The sequence below is a fragment of the Electrophorus electricus genome, chromosome 2, assembly GCF_013358815.1.
Source record: "Electrophorus electricus isolate fEleEle1 chromosome 2, fEleEle1.pri, whole genome shotgun sequence".
Lineage (NCBI taxonomy): Eukaryota > Metazoa > Chordata > Actinopteri > Gymnotiformes > Gymnotidae > Electrophorus > Electrophorus electricus.
The window spans coordinates 2,613,858-2,631,932 of record NC_049536.1 but is presented as its reverse complement, the minus strand read 5'-3'; the positions used below and the strand labels follow the sequence as shown (position 1 = coordinate 2,631,932).

General features: G+C 39.3%; 1 gene segment (V, D, J or C); it reads left to right on the top strand.

The window, feature by feature from the left end:
* The first annotated feature begins 666 nt into the window (after window positions 1-666).
* LOC118240845 overlaps window positions 667-18,075 on the top strand; it is a 320,919-nt gene continuing 303,510 nt past the window's right edge. The window contains 2 exon segments of the V gene segment in view: window positions 667-893; window positions 1,080-1,374. Of these exon segments, the coding sequence occupies window positions 842-893; window positions 1,080-1,374 (347 nt within the window).

Genomic DNA, 18,075 nt, shown 5'->3' with positions numbered 1-18,075 from the left:
GCCTGAGCACTGTGGTACATTCCTAGAGCTGTGCAATAGAGCTTCCTTCCCTCTGTCCACTGTGCTGGAACAACCTGAGAGCTGACAGTAACAATGACAACTCTAGCAGATGCATGAGACCATGATGCTTACACCAAAGTCAGTTTGATCCTGAACTGTGTGTGAAGCACCTGGTTATAGAACTCTCTCTCACATGTATGTGTGTGTGTGTGTGTGTGTGTGTGTGTGTGTGTGTGTGTGTGTGCAAATCACCTTGTTGAAGAACTCTTAAGTAGCATGTGTATGTGTGTGAAGCACCTGGTTAAACAGCTCTACTAGCATGTGTGTGTGTGTGTGTATCACCTGGTTAAACAGCTCTACTAGCATGTGTGTGTGTGTGTATCACCTGGTTAAAGAGCTCTCACAAACATGTATGTGTGTGTTTCAGCACTGTGTGTGCTTTAAAACCTGATTAATTCCACAGCACTGCAGCAGATCTGACAGGTATCAGCTCATTCTGAGTCTGAGTCACAGACAGAGTGACAGTGATGACTAACAGTGTTCAGACACTAAATGAGATCCAGGTGTCATCAACACCAACATGAGCTCAGTAATGTCATGACTCATTAAGTGTAGAAAAATCAATGTGAAAGTGACTGCAGCACATAAGAGGGGATGACTGAGAGCTCTAAGAGGAGAGATTTTATCATTCATCTGATAAACGCTCACACTAGTTCTGTGTGGTAGAAAGACAGATGTGTTGTTTGCATATGTGAGCTGCTTCACTACTCCACACACTTTAAGAGCTGTAGTGGTGATCAGAGAGTGTTCAGTCCTTTAACACATACTGACACACAGCACAATGATGATGTCACTCATTCTACTGCTGGGGACCCTGGGACTCCTCACTCAGGGTGAGACAAACTGAAATAAGTTTAGTTTTCATTTTTACTTGATTTTGGATGTTCATGTTTATTTGTACTGATTTTTGTCCTTTTTATTTTCAGAGTTACAATGTTTTTAATTAGGATTTTATTTTGATTTTATTTATTTAAAATTCTTCCAAATGTAAATGTTATTTTGTATATGATTATTTTTAGAATCATTTGGGGAGATAATCCTGACTCAATCTCCAGGATCTCAGTCTTTTCAACCAGGACAGACTGTTACTATCAGCTGCAGGGCCAGTGAGAGTGTTGGTAGTTACCTCCACTGGTATCTCCACAAACCTGGAGAAGCTCCTAAACTCCTGATCTATTATGCATCAAACCGTCAGTCTGGGATTCCAGCTCGTTTCAGTGGTAGTGGATCAGGTACAGAATTTACCCTAAAAATCAGTGGAGTCCAGGCTGAAGATGCAGGAGATTACTACTGTCAGCAGGGTTACAGCACTCCATTCACACAGTGTTAGAGCACCATACAAAAACCTCCCTCAGATGTAGAGGAACTGCTCTGACTCAAACAGACTGATCTGAGAACAGCTGCAGAGTTGTTAAATCTGCACTCAACTCAACTACAAAATACTACAATACTGAACTATTTGATCTTTTAAATTGTCATCATTGTGTAATAGACACTTACATCACTACATATGTAGCAGGTTAATGTCTTTCCTTTAAACCAACCCCTGATAACGTCCTGCTTCCACACTCAGGTTCTGGACAAAGGCAGTAATATATGAACATCACTGTGGTGTATAAGGACAGGTGATCACTACCTAGTGAACTGGTCTGAGTTACTCCTGATTCTTTTAATCATTTTACTGCTGTTTTTAGCCTGGAGATCCTGGAAAAGCTGCTGAGGAAATACTGTGTTAGACTGTCCAGACAGCAACTGGTATGTGAAGTTAATTCTTCCTTCTTTTTAGAATAAAAAGAGTTATTTTAAAGTCCTGCTAATGGAACATCTGGTGATGATGGGACAGACAGGGTGAAAATCTAGAATAACTGTTGAAGTGTAGCTGAATACACCACCCTGGGAATTTCACTCCAGGGAAAAATTCACAATTTTAACCATTTACACACAAACTAAATAGCTTTGCCATGCTAAGTAGGAATTTCGTATGATTTGATATTTTACTGAAGTTGAAATAAATGAATGAATTTTATTTGGCTCAGCTTAAAAGCCTGCATTAATATATCACAAACAATTAATAAAAAACACCTGTATTACAACGTTTTAAACCAACATTAACTATACAGTCATATGTTTTAGTGATCTCCACATTTTGCAATTAAATTAATAATAACTTCACACTTTTATTTATCCAAAATTATTGTCTGCCACAGGAGGAGGAAACTGGCAAACCAGGGTGCAATACCGATACTGACCATGGGGGGGCAGACTAATCATATTCCTGGACCACACAGGCACATATAGAACAGCACACACCCAGAGATCTACAAACAGCACAGAGTGAAGGGATTCCACCATCCAGACTAGATCAGTCAGCTTCCACTGTAATGATGGACAGTAATACAGTAGTACATTAAATTAATTTATTAAAAAAAAGGGAGAAAATAACTTTGTATACCAGATGATACATAAAAAAGGAGGCAAAACACAAACTCCTTAAAGGACAAAAACACTCAATACAGAGAGAGTAAAAGAGCAAACTGCTGGGAACCAAGAACCAGCAGACTCAGTTTAATCAGCTGGACCCCACACACACACACACACACACACACACACACACACACACACACACACACACACACACACACAAACACATACACACACACACACACACACACACACACACACACACACACACAAACACACAAGTCCACTACTACTCAAAGAGTTATGAATCAAGTTGAGACTTTGTCATTCCAGCTTCCTCCTATCCAGGACACCAGCAGACAGGAAGTCCTCCTCCTAAAGAGTCCCCACATCTACCAGACCACTGGAGTGCTGTCTGCTCATGTGATTCCACACATCCACTGATATAAATCACCATTACAGAACAGAGAGTGAAGGGCTGCTTCTGAACTGTACTGGATACACCTGAACCTCCACACTGAGGAACACAAGATTATCAAAACATTTACATTTACATTTAACTCATTAAGATGTAAAAGTGGGGACAGGTGCTCACATTAATGCTGTTGACCTGCAAGTGAACAGCATGAGACAGTAGTTACGTCCTGTGTCCCCCTGTGTCATATGTATGTGTGTGGATCTCTGTTCTCTCCAGTTCCAGTTACCCCAGACCCAGTCCAGAGTTCCTCTACAGATCTTCATACTCACTGTCCAGTCCTGAAACAAGGTCCTGCCCCAAGGAGGGATATAAGGAAGTGTTTTGGAGGAAGAAGAAAGATAAAGATGATATTTTGGACATCTGCTTGTGTCAGTTTTGATATTTGATTTGGTGCTTGGCCTCTTTCCCCCCTTACTCTGATTCTGAGCTTGTTTGATCCCTCTAACTTGGCCACTGTTGTAAATTTGTATATAGTAGGTATTTATTTGTGCATAGCATACAAATGTATTATTTTTGTGTGCTCTGGAAAGCAAGGAAGGGCTGCCATTGAGTTTGGGCCCTGGGTTATTTTGTCTGTGTTATCACTTAGGGAGTTAATGTAGTCTTATCTTAGTATAGGATATTATCAGAGGATGGTTGTGATCCATCAGCCTGTGGGTTATGGTCCCAGCACACTTCCACTGCACCACTCTGCTCTCCTGCTAATAGAGAAATAATAAAATACCTACAAACTCACTGAAATGGACAGAAGTGTTCAAGTATGTAACTGTTCATTCATTCATTCATTCATTCATTCATTCATTTATTCATTCATGTATTTGCTGTCACGGCGTTGAGCAGGATGCACAGATTCCCTTGACGATGTGAAACATTTAATGACATGAAACATAAAGGACACGCGTGGCACTCACACATAATAACACTAATAGACAGGAACACACAAACAACAACGACAACATAAAATGGTACAAACGTTGGGTTATACTAACAGCGGCTACACACTCATTGACACTAACATTACACTAACACTAACAACGACCAACCATGAGGCCCACACTGACACGGCTTTAAATAAACAGACATACACTCAACGTGAACCCCGTACAGGTGCGTGCCATCATGTAAGGGGCGTGACAACAAACGTAATTCCCCCCCAAACCACATGACTCGTGAAGGGGGAGCATTCCGTGACATTTGCTAAATACATTTTTTATTTATTATATAAACTTACTTAGTTGAGAATATAATTTTTATCCAATCTGAATATTGTTTTATTAGTAATTATTTCCTTTGCTTGTGTACATAATGTTCAGACAAAAAATGAAGAACTTAAACTAGTCTCTATTAATGTCAAATACCAGTCATAGTGAAAGAGAGCGAGAGCAGTGGGGTGAAACAGATTTATTTTTACAGCCCTGAGAAACCTACTACTTCCCAGAATAGAACAACGCTTTTTGCAGATGTTCAACTTATATTAGCCAAACCTAGTCAAGCACAACACACCCCAGAACAAAGAATCTTACAGTGCAGATAATGAATATTAAAATGATACAAGAACAGACCAAGTTCAAAATGAAGCTTTATTGCAGTAATAATAAAACTCAATCATCAAAACCAGCCAAATGGTGAATTAAGAAAAAAAGAGCATTCTTCAGACTGTAAACTCCATTGATCAAGGCTGTATAAGCGTGTTACATTACATGACAACTGACTGAGGTCATCATGGAAGATGGTAGAGCTCCTCATGGAAGATGGTAGAGAGTATTTGGTAGTATTTGTTTTCTCTCTCTCACACAAACACTAATTTTTTTTTGGCATGAAGGGCGTGTCTGTATCAATAATGCACTGTGTGACTCTGCCTCAAATAATATAAAACATACCAAACATTAAACAGTTCTTTACTGTTACATTTATTATGTTTAGCCTGAAGCTTTATTTTATACAAACAGATACCAGAGGCCTGGAGCATATATTTACTATTATAAAATCCATTGAGAAAATATGCTGACTGTGGGTTTTCAATAAAAAGTATAAATATTTTTTAAATATAAAACATGTACTTTTTTTGCAATACAAAAACAACTTTATTACCTCCTATGAGACCCGTGACAATATTCTTTCGAAATGGCCCAGCTTGTGCTAAACAGTGATATGCAGTTAGCTTCAGACATCAATTTACAAAAATAAATAATAATATTATGGTATATGGAGAGGGCCAAAGATATACACACCATAATGGTCCAAAAATACAATGTTCCAAAAATGCACTTACACGTTACAGTTTCTAGTGAATGAAACTTATTTTGAGTCATTTTATTTCCTGGTTCCTTAACAAACTTTACCAGGAATGGTAAAATGGCAACGTCATCAAAGTTTAGTCTTATAATTCAACACACATTAGCAGTTCTGAAGTCCAGACAATTAGCACTTTAAAGGCATTTATTGTGTGCAGTGTTGGCACAGAATCTTTAATTAAGAGACTATAATGTTGTTTATTCAAATTGTTTTTATTTAATTTTGACCAACAGAAGAACATTTGCATAATAAACACAGACTATCTAAAAGACAGCACATTAATGAGTGAGAGGAGAACACTTCAGTACACATGTGGGAGTTTCACGCGTCAGCACACTGCTCTCTACTCAGTGTCTGTGTGACAGGAGACTGGGAGTCCTTGGTGGCCTCACAGGTCACTGTCTTCTTCAGCCACTCCTCCTTCTGGAGGGTCAGGGTGCTGCTCCAGCTGTAGAGGCCGTCCTTCTGCAGAAGCCCGGAGCTCTGGCTCACCCCCGAGCTCCAGCTGCTACCAGCCACCTTCCAGCTCAGCTTCCAGTCTGAGGGGAAGCCCTTGTTGGCCAGACACACGAGTGTGACCTTCTCCTGCTGCAGCTGTACACTGGAGGGGGGCAGGACCGTGAGGGTGGGCGGGGCGTCACCTAGGAGACACAACACGGTCTACAGCTCAGACAGGCAGGAACCGTTAGCAGGAAAATCAGTTGTGTTTCACTTCCTCTTTTATTATTTATATTAATTTATGTATGTATGTATGTATTACATCAACAACCTTTATTTTCAATGTCATTTTCCATGGACATCAGAACCAAGGATATTTAATTAATGAAACAATCAATATAACTTATAGTCATACATAAATTAAAATGGAACTGTATTTAACAGACAGTGATTGTTCAGTATGCAAGTATTATCGTTAAAGAGCTTTGCATCGACAATCTCCAATCAGAGACAAACACGGCTCGGCTTGAAATACCTTGTTTCAGGTCTCATGGACGACAAGCATCGAGACTATTTTCTGTCCTGGCTCCAAGATGGTGGAATGAACTCCCACTTGCTGTCCAGACAGCAGAGTCCCTTGCAGTCTTCAAATGCAGACTGAAGACCCATCTATTTGCAGAATATTTAAAGGACAACTGACACTGCTCCCTTATTGACTGACTAAATTAATACTTATTGTAGGGTATTGTTTATGTTGTTTAGCAAACTCTAGCACTTATTGTCTATAGCACTTATTGTTGTTTAAGATAGACCTTATGTATTTTGTACTTCTAGGTATGAGCATTCATTCCTGTATTCTACATTATTCTAGTTCATTGGTATGTTTGATTCTAACCTACTGTTCTGTACTAGGACATATTCTATGAGTAAATGACAAAGCACTTTTGTAAGTCGCTCTGGATAAGAGTGTCTGCTAAATGCCATAAATGTAAATGTAAATGTAAATTTATTGTGTGCAATGCTTGCACATAATCTTTAATTAAGAGACTATAATGTTGTTTGTTCAGATTTTTTATTTAATTTTGACCAACAGAAGAACATTTGCATAATAAACACAGACTATCTAAAAGACAGCACATTAATGGGTGAGAGGAGAACACTTCAGTAAACATGTGGGAGTTTCACGCCTCAGCACACTGCTCTCTACTCAGTGTCTGTGTGACAGGAGACTGGGAGTCCTTGGTGGCCTCACAGGTCACTGTGTTCTTCAGCCACTCCTCCTTCTGGAGGGTCAGGGTGCTGCTCCAGCTGTAGAGGCCGTCCTTCTGCAGAAGCCCAGAGCTCTGGCTCACCCCCGAGCTGGAAGGTGGCTTACCAGCCACCTTCCAGCTCAGCTTCCAGTCTGAGGGGAAGCCCTTGTTGGCCAGACACAGGAGTGTGACCTTCTCCTGCTGCAGCTGTACAGTGGAGGGGGGCAGGACCGTGAGGGTGGGCGGGGCGTCACCTAGGAGACACAACACGGTCTACAGCTCAGACAGGCAGGAACCGTTAGCAGGAAAATCAGTTGTGTTTCACTTCCTCTTTTTGTGGAACTGAAATCAGAAATATATTATATCATTTTCCATTGGCATTAAAACCCTGGACAGTATATTTAATTTATGAACCATTTAAATCAATATAATGTATAGTCATACATAGATTAAAATGGAAGTATATTTAACAGGCGGTGATTGTTCAGTATGCGAGTATGACGGTTAAAGTGCTTTGCATCGACAACCTCCAGTCAGGGACAAACACTTATACTAATGTAAATTAACCCAGTAGGCAGAATAAAGGTTTGATGAGGGATTTTGCTGAAACATTTATTCTTTTACTAAAAACGATAAAAATATGGGTCGATTTATACTAAAGGCTCGCAATAACACTGTAACGGTTAGGATAGATGCGCTAATAAAATAACATTTAATGCGCTTTAATAAAGAGACCCTTATTAAAAACAATACTTACTTAAAACTGTGATTTACTGTGAATAAAAAGTGAAGTTCTTCTTAAGTCCAGTGTCCTCCACACTAACTTCGTTTAAGGTCCGTACATAAACCTGCTCTAAACACACTGCCGTCTCCTCTCTTTACAGCGCCGTAGTTTAGCTTCAGCGTTAGTGAACGATACAACCCCAAAGACGCTTGTTTTTCTTTTCTTTTTTGTAATGAAAGAAGTTATCAAGGATACTGCATATATACAATATACAATTAGAAATAAAGCTAAAAAATAAAGACAAACTAATTTTGAATAAGGACTGAGTTACTTAAATCGAACAGTTTTCTGCCGCTAAAAGTGTGCGCATGTGTATGAACCTGTTTCGTAGAACTGAATTCGGTGATCCCTTTAAACTATTTCAGACTCGTATCGTTAATGTTTATGCGTTAGATACATGTAGACGCACTGTAGAATCATAGCAATTAGATTTACAAATGTGTTTTAGGAGATATTTTTCATATTTTTGTACACTACAAACACAGCATTTAATGCAACATCCAAGTCAAGATAATTTATCTAAAGACATACATCACTGTGTTCTAGATGTATAATAGAAGAATTTGAGTATTTGTAACAGCCAAAGTTTCGATCCTTCAGTATGCGAGTATTACGCTATAAGTGAGCTGCACCGATAAATTGCAGTCAGGCACCGATATTTCTGCCTTTTAAAATATACCCAGCATGCAGACGAAGGCTTGTTGAGAGATATTTCTGAAACATGTATGTTTTTACTACTGAAGAAACTCTTCATCGGTATAAATTAAAAGGTCTATAAGAACATAGCAAGGGTTATGATATAGGAAGATACTTAACAAAGTCACAATTAGTCTATAAAAGGGTAATTAACAAAACCACCGTGCATACTGACGCAACGTTACATAACGTGGATTAATAGTGAAGAAAGCTTGAAGTCTACTTACGTCCAATTGATAGTTTTGTTCCGCCACCGAAAGTCAACCACAGTGTTACAATCTCGTTTACTGTCTGTACAAAAACCTCCTGATCTAAACACTCCGCTCTCTCCACCATTTACCGCGTAATATGTAGCTTCGAAATTAATGCTTTAGAAAACTAATAAAGGACTTATCCAAAAGCCTTTTAGATATTTGAAATAATAAAATAAAATACACACATACATTCTATTATTAGATAAATTACGTCGTAATAGCTGTTGCTCGGTAAATCACAATAAATGCAATCGCAACGTTTTTAAGTCTCCATCATTATCAAACATCAAACATATCGATTATGATTACAGAAAATACCAACTTTTGGATAAGCAGTGAAAGTTACTTACGTCCAATTGAGATTTTTGTTCCGCCACCAAAAGTGTACCACAGTGATACAAACTCGTTCAGTGGTCGGACAAAAACCTCCTACTCTAAAGAAGCCGCTCTCTCTGCGCTTTAGAAAGCCTTTTTCAAAACAGTAATAACGGATAGAATTTATAATTTTTAAAATATGCAGGAAAATATCTAGGCATTAAAAATAAATAAATGTAATTTTTTTTTTGTGCAGCCTATATATTTCTCCGCTTGCTCGTTTTTCGAATGTTAAAATTAGCCTTAATTGGTTTTATCAAAATATCTGTACATTAAGATTTTTTAAAAATTATGTAAAATAACCATTCGATAAAATATTTTGGACGTTTACAAAATCAATGATCAATGCTGAGAAATGTAAGAGGACTAATTAAATACTTCTAGCCGAACAGTCCTGTTTTACTGTGAATTTACTGTGAATTTCTGCTAAATAATCAAATAATGATCCAATAAAATGTTTATTTATTTACTGCCTTGTTTTTGTTTCGCAGCATCTTCAGTACAAACAAATATGAAACCAGACAAAGAATCAACAAAAACAACATTCACAGTGAGTGACACTGTAAACAAACAAATATTAAGAAGCATTGAACAATGTGAGGCTGCCCTCCACTGGTTCTTGACAAAACACTACACTGATCTGAACGTCCAGATTGCGGAGTCATTGTATTAAGAACTTGATCAGGAAAAGTGTCATACATTGAAAATACTCAATTTTTCTTCAAATATAAGTAAATGTAAGAATAATTAAGAAGCTTTAAAATGAATTTTAAAAAATATGCAAAAACAGAGACAATGCCGTGAGACTTCAGACTGTTGTCCATGTACTCGAGCTGATCCAGGATCAGTATATCTGGTTGCAAAGACAGTCCAGTTACCCCACATAAAACCAGTGAAGTCCCTGGGAAACAGGAGTGTTTTTACTGTCATAAAGAAGGGCACTTGATAGCTGCATGTCCAGCTTTGATGCGTAACATATGAAATGTAAGTGTGGTCAGTCCATTTTTGTTTATTGTGTGTTTGTTGCCATTTAATTCCAATTCATCATTTAATCATTTCTGTCATTGATCCTACCTAGACTGGGTCATAACATCTGTTTCAGCAACATGGAACTCAAGGTGCTTCAGAACCCTGGACACTCCCGAGAGACACTCCCGAACTCACCCAATCCACTGATCTCCAATCAGTCCAGAGGCAGATGAAGAGCCAGCTGTGCTGAGGGAGGAACTGCAGTTGTCTCACACATTGCTCATCTTTTTCTCAGATGCAGAGAGCCAGTGATCCCCAAATGTGCAGAGAACTGAATGAAGACCCAGATTTACAAAACACATCAGACTCTTACCCAAATGTGACCAATTATATAGTGTTTTCCTGATATATTCTTCTGTGTTTACTATTTGTTCTACAATGTATTGCACAGAAATAGCACAGGTCACATTGCACAACAATGAAACCAACTAGTAGAAACAATAAATACCTTATTACAAAAGACTGATCATGTAACTAAAACAGAGGTAAGCTTCTCTGTGTTTAGTTTTGAGTGAGCAATGGCAACTACATATTTATTTTGTTAATTGAAAATCAGCCTGTGATACACAGTGTCGATAACACGGGGAAAAGTCTTGGGGGCTGTGTAGGGGTCAGGCAGGAGACGAAGTCTGAAATACAGACGGGAGTCGAAAACCAGAAAGACAAAACCATAACTGAAGCACTTGGTACGTAACATAAGGTTGGCAATACTTCACGACGTGAGTGTGAAGGAGGGGAGCTTAAGTAAGGGAGCAGTGATGAGGGAAACAATGATCAGGTGTGTGCTAGTATTCTGGTGAACCAGATTGGAAGTGTGTGTGAAAAGAGGTAGATGTGGCAGTGCGGGGTTTAGCATGATTCCTGGCATTTGTAACACATTTGCACATTTGAAAATCCTACAAACATAGCTAAACTTAGCTTTTAAGGTTTATTGTTGTTGTCATCTTTATGGGGGTGTCTCGGGTAATTTCTTATTAAAAGTCGTGACAAAGGTCAATTCATTAGGTCACTAAATTAATTAATTACATGTTCAGTGGAATATAGCCAAATTCCCATTTAAATATGTGTTTGTGTGTGTGTGTGTGTTTGCATGTACTACAACTTATTGTTGACAGTTCGGAGACCAAACAAAAGCTGTAGATTTACGCAGAAGTTTGTAATACCTGACTGGATTCACATATTAGCCAGATTTAGGGTTAAGGTGGATTCTTGGCACCGGAGAAATACTTCATGGAAGGTGTGTATATGGTTTTCCCATGTATTAGAATCCACGATAACATTGTCTAAATAGGCATCACACCCTTTGATGCCAGCTATTGCAATGTTCATTAGACGTATTGAGTGTTACCCACATGATCCACACAGTCCTCTATCCTGGAAAGGGAATGGAATCGAACTTCGTGAATGAATAAATTTTTCTATAATTGGTACAAAAGCGAAAGGTGCCATTGGGTTTAGGTACCAACAAAGAAAGTGAACATCAAGGGCTAGAGCTAGGAGAAGCAAGACTATTTTTAATGGATGTTCTTTTGCGGGCCCCTCCTTTGAGTCTTGGTTCTTCTCAAGGTTTCTTCCTCATGCTCTAGGGAGTTTTTCCTTGCCACTGTTGCCCTTGGCTTGCTCACTGGGGGCTTGGACTTGAACATTTGTAAAGCTGCTTTGTGACAACTCCTGCTGTAAAAAGCGTTATATAAATAATTTTTGATTGATTGATTGATTGATTGTGTGAGACATAACTTTTGAGCGTGTGTATGTGACAGACACTTTTTCTTATGATCAGGTGTCTGTATCACATAATCCATATCACTTAATCATGATTTAACCATATATGGACCAGTGAATTTGGTGTGAAGGGCAGAACCTGGCAAAAAACACTTTGTCTCCTTTGCACCAGTATCCCTCAGAATGCGAACAGGGTATTGGTTCACATCCGAGAGCAACACTGACACTGTCCCATCTAATATAAAAGATTTAAATGAAGTGTTCACCAGATCTAATACAGATGAGGAATCATAAAGCAACTGAGATGATGGAACATGAACCACCCCCATGGCTTTGGGTGAAGATTGAGCCTTTTTCTGGTTCTGAGATGTATAACAATCTTTTCTGGGACACAGTTTTTAAATTCTTCTAAAAGAACAAGTTCTTTAAACAGTTCCAGAGTGAGTTACAATGCATGCAGGGCACCACTGTGTGGTCATAATAGTGTCATAATCTAAACTTTGCTCTGATGAAAGAGGAGAACACCTCCTGAGCTCTTCCCACAAGCATACAGTGCAACATTAACGGCAAAACATGCTTTGGTCACTGTAGTGTGGTCACAATATGTTCAGACACAGGGAAATACGTGTCGACCTCATTCTCACGAAAATAGGGCACCAATGCCAGGTTTTTACTGACATCAAAGCCAGTACAAGGCAATGGAGTTGAAAGTGCAATTGGGGGTGTGACAGACTGTGTAGCTCTTTGAGGAGTAGGGACAGGGGTAAGGGTATACACCTTGTAAGGAGTGGGCACCAGATGAGAGTCAACAGGAGGAGCATGAACAGAACGGGCTTGCCTCAGCTCTAGTTTTAGCTCCCTCACTCTGAAGTCTCGATGCGTTTTGAGTTCAAGAGCGTGATCCTTTTGTCTGCTCAGTTCCAGTTCCAGCTCTTTCATATGTAGAGCCAGCATTGGATTCATATGAGGCAGAGAGGGAGTAATGGCATCTATGCACAATGAACCTTTGAGTTCAGTCTCAGCCTCTGCTGGGACCGTAAGAACAATGCCTGGCATACCGTCAGCCTCTGGTAGAATCTGCTGTCGCACAAGCTCATCATACAGTGTGGCCTTGTTTATTCGCCTGGCCCAATATGAGGCACCACCACATCGAAGAAATCTGCTATCAACAACAAATCATCCGACGTTGCATCGAACTGTTCCAGTGTGGGAAAGAACATAAACTGTTCCAAATCAAACCCAGAAGCCATGATAAATGACAACCAGCAAAACCTGCAGAAACCAGCAACCAACCACAGCAAACCAGACCAACACTCCCACACACAAAAGAAAAGCCAAAACCAGCAGCCAAGTACACATAACCACCCAAAATAAGCAAAGGACGATCCCCCAATTCTGTTACAGCCCGATCTAGAATCCAGACCATAACATGGAAAGGCAAGATGGGGAAAAGGATATAACAAAGAAAATAACAGATCTAAATGAACAACAATAACCTGCCCTAACTCCCAGAACCAAAACAGAAAAGAAAGCTCAAAATAAACCGCATCATCTCCTTACTTCCCAAACTATGACCAAACATATAATGACAGAATAATTAAATAAGTATAACACACTTTATACACAATTTACATCAGCAACCAATTTCCATACAGGGCATAAATGACAATCATGAACAGGGTTACACAGCCAAGGTCAGAATACTGGAGGTCTGGTCCAGAAACACGAGTTATAAAATGAAACACACACTCTCAAGCATTACAGACGTAACAGAACCAAACAAACTCTCGCATACTCACAGCCACAAAAACATATTCACAAAGGCACAATTCAGTCAATTCAACGAAGTAGCAGTAGTGCAAAGTAAGAGCCAGTTCCGTTCCTCCGTCTTCTCGCTCAGATGGGACGTATATAGTGGTGTGAGGTGGGACAACCAATCAGGACAAAGGGCACTGCGATCACAGAGGACCGTCAGCACCTGCCGCGGCACATGGATGGAGACGTGGACGATGAGACACCACCTGAAACAGAGGACGTAACAAAAAAAACACAAGGATCCCGCAATTGCAAGGGATCCATCCATTGCATGAATAGACAGAATAGACAGAAACTGTTCACTGTTCCATGGGCATGTGATGGAGCTGAGATTTTTGTCTATGACTGAGGAGGACCACCAGAAAGCCCTCAGTGCGGCCTTGCAGGGAGATGACTGAGAGGCCAAGCAGCCATTTCTGTTTTAATACAGAGAGTATATGGTGCTGGTCTTGATGAGCAGAAGCTCCAGGTCATCACCTTGCTCACTGGTACACAGTGCCCTTCTGCCCATAGGGTCTGAGGCAAAGACACTGGGCTTCAGTGCCCCTTACCACACACTGTCTGAGCTTTGGTTTCAAACTGTCCTCTGCTGATAAACAATTGAAGAACTAATATTAATCAACATAATACATTTTTTTTTTACTTAAGGATTTGTTGTTTCCATGCGATTTTGAGTAGACATTTTGTTGGTGTGGTCAATGTATCAATATTATTATGGGAAATATTGAGGGTAACTATTTGAATACATTGGGTCCACTTGAAATTTAGTGGAAGTGAAAAAAATACTTAAATATAAAAGAGTGGTCACATCCTGCAAAGCTGTGTAGGAAGAACACTGAGAGCCATATGTGAAGATGTAGCCTACATTGAAACATTTAGCTGACACTTTTATCCAAGGCAACTTACAATTATGAGTGAGCACAACTCAAGCAAATGAGGGTTAAGGGCCTTCCACAGGGGCCCAACAGTGGCAACCTGGCAGTGGTGGGGCTTGAACTGGCATCCTTCCAATTACAAGCCCAATACCTTAATCACTGAGCTAGCACTGCCCACATTTAGAGATCACTGGCTCTCTGTCTTTGAGAAGAAGATGAGCAATGTGTGAGACAACAGCAGTTCCTCCCTCAGCACAGCTGGCTCTTCATCTGGTTCTGGGCTGATTGGAGATCAGTGGATTGGGTGAGTCAAGTACCTTAATCACTGAGCTACCACTGCCCTAACATCGAATAAGAAAGAAGTTGACAAAGTGTTTGTGTGATTTAGATTTGTTAAATACTGTCTTTATTCTTCTGAACGATCACCTTACTTTGTTTCAATCAAAATAGTTATTTTAGTTTAATAAAACCAGTTAAATTACTAGCCACCACATAAAGATTTTTTAGGCTGAAAATCTTTACATTGCGCACTTAATTTGTGTATGTTTTCTCCTAATGAATATATACTTCACAGTATGTAAATATTCAATATTATTAAGTTTACTTTCTATTAAGTAGAGCTAGGGTATTTTTGTTACTTGGAAAAACTACTGACTTTATGTGACCATTAAACATTCAACAATTTATCTGAGATGACTATGGACAAAACATTTTACTCATGAAATCCAGCAAGCTTTTCCAAGTCTTTTCCTAAGCCACTGATTTCCAGTTCTGGTCCTGTAACACACCATGGGCCAGAACACACAATGCCCTGCACATTTAAGCCTTTTCCCCAGTTCTATCTCACCTGTTCTAACTGATTTGTGGAAATTAAAATATGCAGGTGTAAGGTGGTCTCAAATCCAAGTCAGCTTGGTGATACCAACATCCTACTGGGTGAGCAACCACACCCTAACAATGGTGGGCCTGTGTACCGAACAGTTAGAGCTTGGGTCAGGTAAAACAAAAGGAAAAACTAAACAGCACGCAGAGCGTGGGGAAAAAGGGAGAACAAAGGACAGCAGCCCCGATGCACTGGGGAAAACTCAAACTAAAACTTCCCAAACAAAACCAGAAAATGGGGAGGAACTTGAATGGCTAAGGGAAGCCACCGGAGAGAGAGAGACTCAAGAGGGAAAACTGGAGAGAGGAGGGGACCTGTGAAAACACAGACACCCTCGCAGCACAGAAGTAACTTAAGTTACCAGCTAGGAGCTTTGCTCAGAACTTTGTCAAATACCCAGCACTGAGTGACTGGTTCACTGGGCTTATATAAGGTCTAGCCCAGCTGTTGGGTGTTAAGCCTGATTAGTGGTTTGGTTGACTCGAAGCCTCCCTGTGGGGGCCGGAAGGAGTCTCGGCCTGGTGCCAACCCTTACAGCAGGTCTGGGCGTGTCACAGGAGCAGGGTTGTTCTTACATGTTTTGAAGTATTAATATAAACTTCTCTCCAAATATGCTAATTATTATTTATATTAGTGTAGCATTTTCCAGTTAAGACATTGCTGGTATCTTGTGTGGTAGGTGTTTCTGATAAAAAGGTCAAAGATTGCAGGTACAATGTAGGTGGACATGCCAATACATGCCAATACAAACATCAAACTTATGACAGAATTAACATAATCAGATAAACCCATTTAAATTACATCTAGCCTTTACAAATCATGTAAATGTTACTGCAATGAACCAAGAATTATAAGCATTTTATTTAAACTTTTTGAGTCCATATATATTATAGTGAGATCTATTTAAATTAATGGGCTGGAGTGAATAAGTGTGCTGAAAAAATGAAATATGATACAAGAATACAACTGCTTTCTTTAGGTTTTGTTTTGGCTATTATTGTGCTCATGTTTTACATTGTATTCATATGCAAACATTTAACACATTGTAGCCTATATTTAATAAGCGATAATAAGTAGTTTAATAAGTAGTTTAGTATTTCACAATATGCTCCTTGGAACATATAGTAGATTAAAATAGAAATAATACCTCAATACAATAGGAGAACACGCATGAAAATAAAGAAATAAAACTGTTAAAAATGACAGAGCTCACACAGTGAGTAATGACATCTTTACTCCTGTTTTCTACTTCTTAAAATAACAGAAACAACTTTTAAAAATACACTGAAATGCCTAAACGGATGTGCAATAAAATCTTAGCCACTGCTTCCTTTAGCAACGATTCCACATAAAGACATTCTGTGGTGGGCAAGAACCTCCAGCCACTGGGTCTCCAGTGTACAGAGATTTGACTCTGTAGAGGAAACTTCTCCAGGGATGTATCATCGAAGAGTTTGCTCTGCGTAGGGATGATATATGTTCACAATGAAGATAAAACTGATTTTTTGTTGTTCGGAATTACACGGCCAGTTCTAGCACTCACTGAACGTAAGTTTTAGTTTTGATTGTTCTTGATTGTTTTTGATTATCGTAATAAGTAGGACTGAAACAACTGAAAAAAATTATAGGCCTGTTGAAGGTAGCCTAGTTGGAGCCTGCTTGTAAAATGTTCTCACTAGGGGCTCATTCCGAGAACAAATGCTGATCTGTGAAATCTTAAATCAAATTTTACTTTTAGAGGTTTTGCTATATTTGTATAATTGTCAGCTAAAAATGACCTCTCGTAAAATCCGACCGAGATACTTCCAGACTTTCGAGCAGTCTACAAACTGTATCAAAAGACTGAAAAAACAGACTGTGTCAAAAACGATACCCTTTGTCACTCCAAAAAGTAAAGAAAGATCAGATGTTATTGTCCATTTTTACCTGCACTTGTGTAATGTGTTATATAATGTTCATTGGTTCTGCTAGGAAGTAGGCTCGGACGTCCTGTCCACGCTTTGTAGTTGGTCATCTTTCATGTCAGTTAAAAGGCCCTGTATGCTGAAACTTGTCAAAATGTATGACCCTAGTGTGGGTATTAAATGTATCGCGTCATACCTCTGTTGTAAATTGTTGTAAACTCTGTTGTAAACACTCTGTGTATTACAAATACATGATCCGGTCCGGAAACTCCATAGATAACATCACTGACTTAACTGAAGTGACTGTACTGGATGGCAGACAGATCGACTCCTACAGCAGCAGGGACAGAATCGGGACTCCAAAACAGGACTGGCTGAAGAAGCTTCCAGAGAGAGACCAGCAAACAGCCACTACAAACCTAGAGGAGTATGGAATATGGCTAAACAGCACACTCTATTTAGTTATTAAGGACTTTGGACACAATAAGTCAGGTGAGAACATTTTTTTTTTTTTTTTTTTTTTAGTTCCTCCAAAATGTTGACATTATTAATGCAGCAGAAGGAGTAGATCAACATAGTTAATTCAGCAGAAGGAGTAGATCTGCATTATTAACACAGCAGAAGGAGTGGATCTACGTTATTTACTCATTATTTACATTATTTTAGAATGCAGATCTACTATCATGTATTTTATGAGTAAATGATCTGGATAGAATGTATGCTATGAGTAAATGACAGCACTTTTGTAAGTCGCTCTGGGTAAGAGCGTCTGCTAAATGCCTTAATGCATCCACTT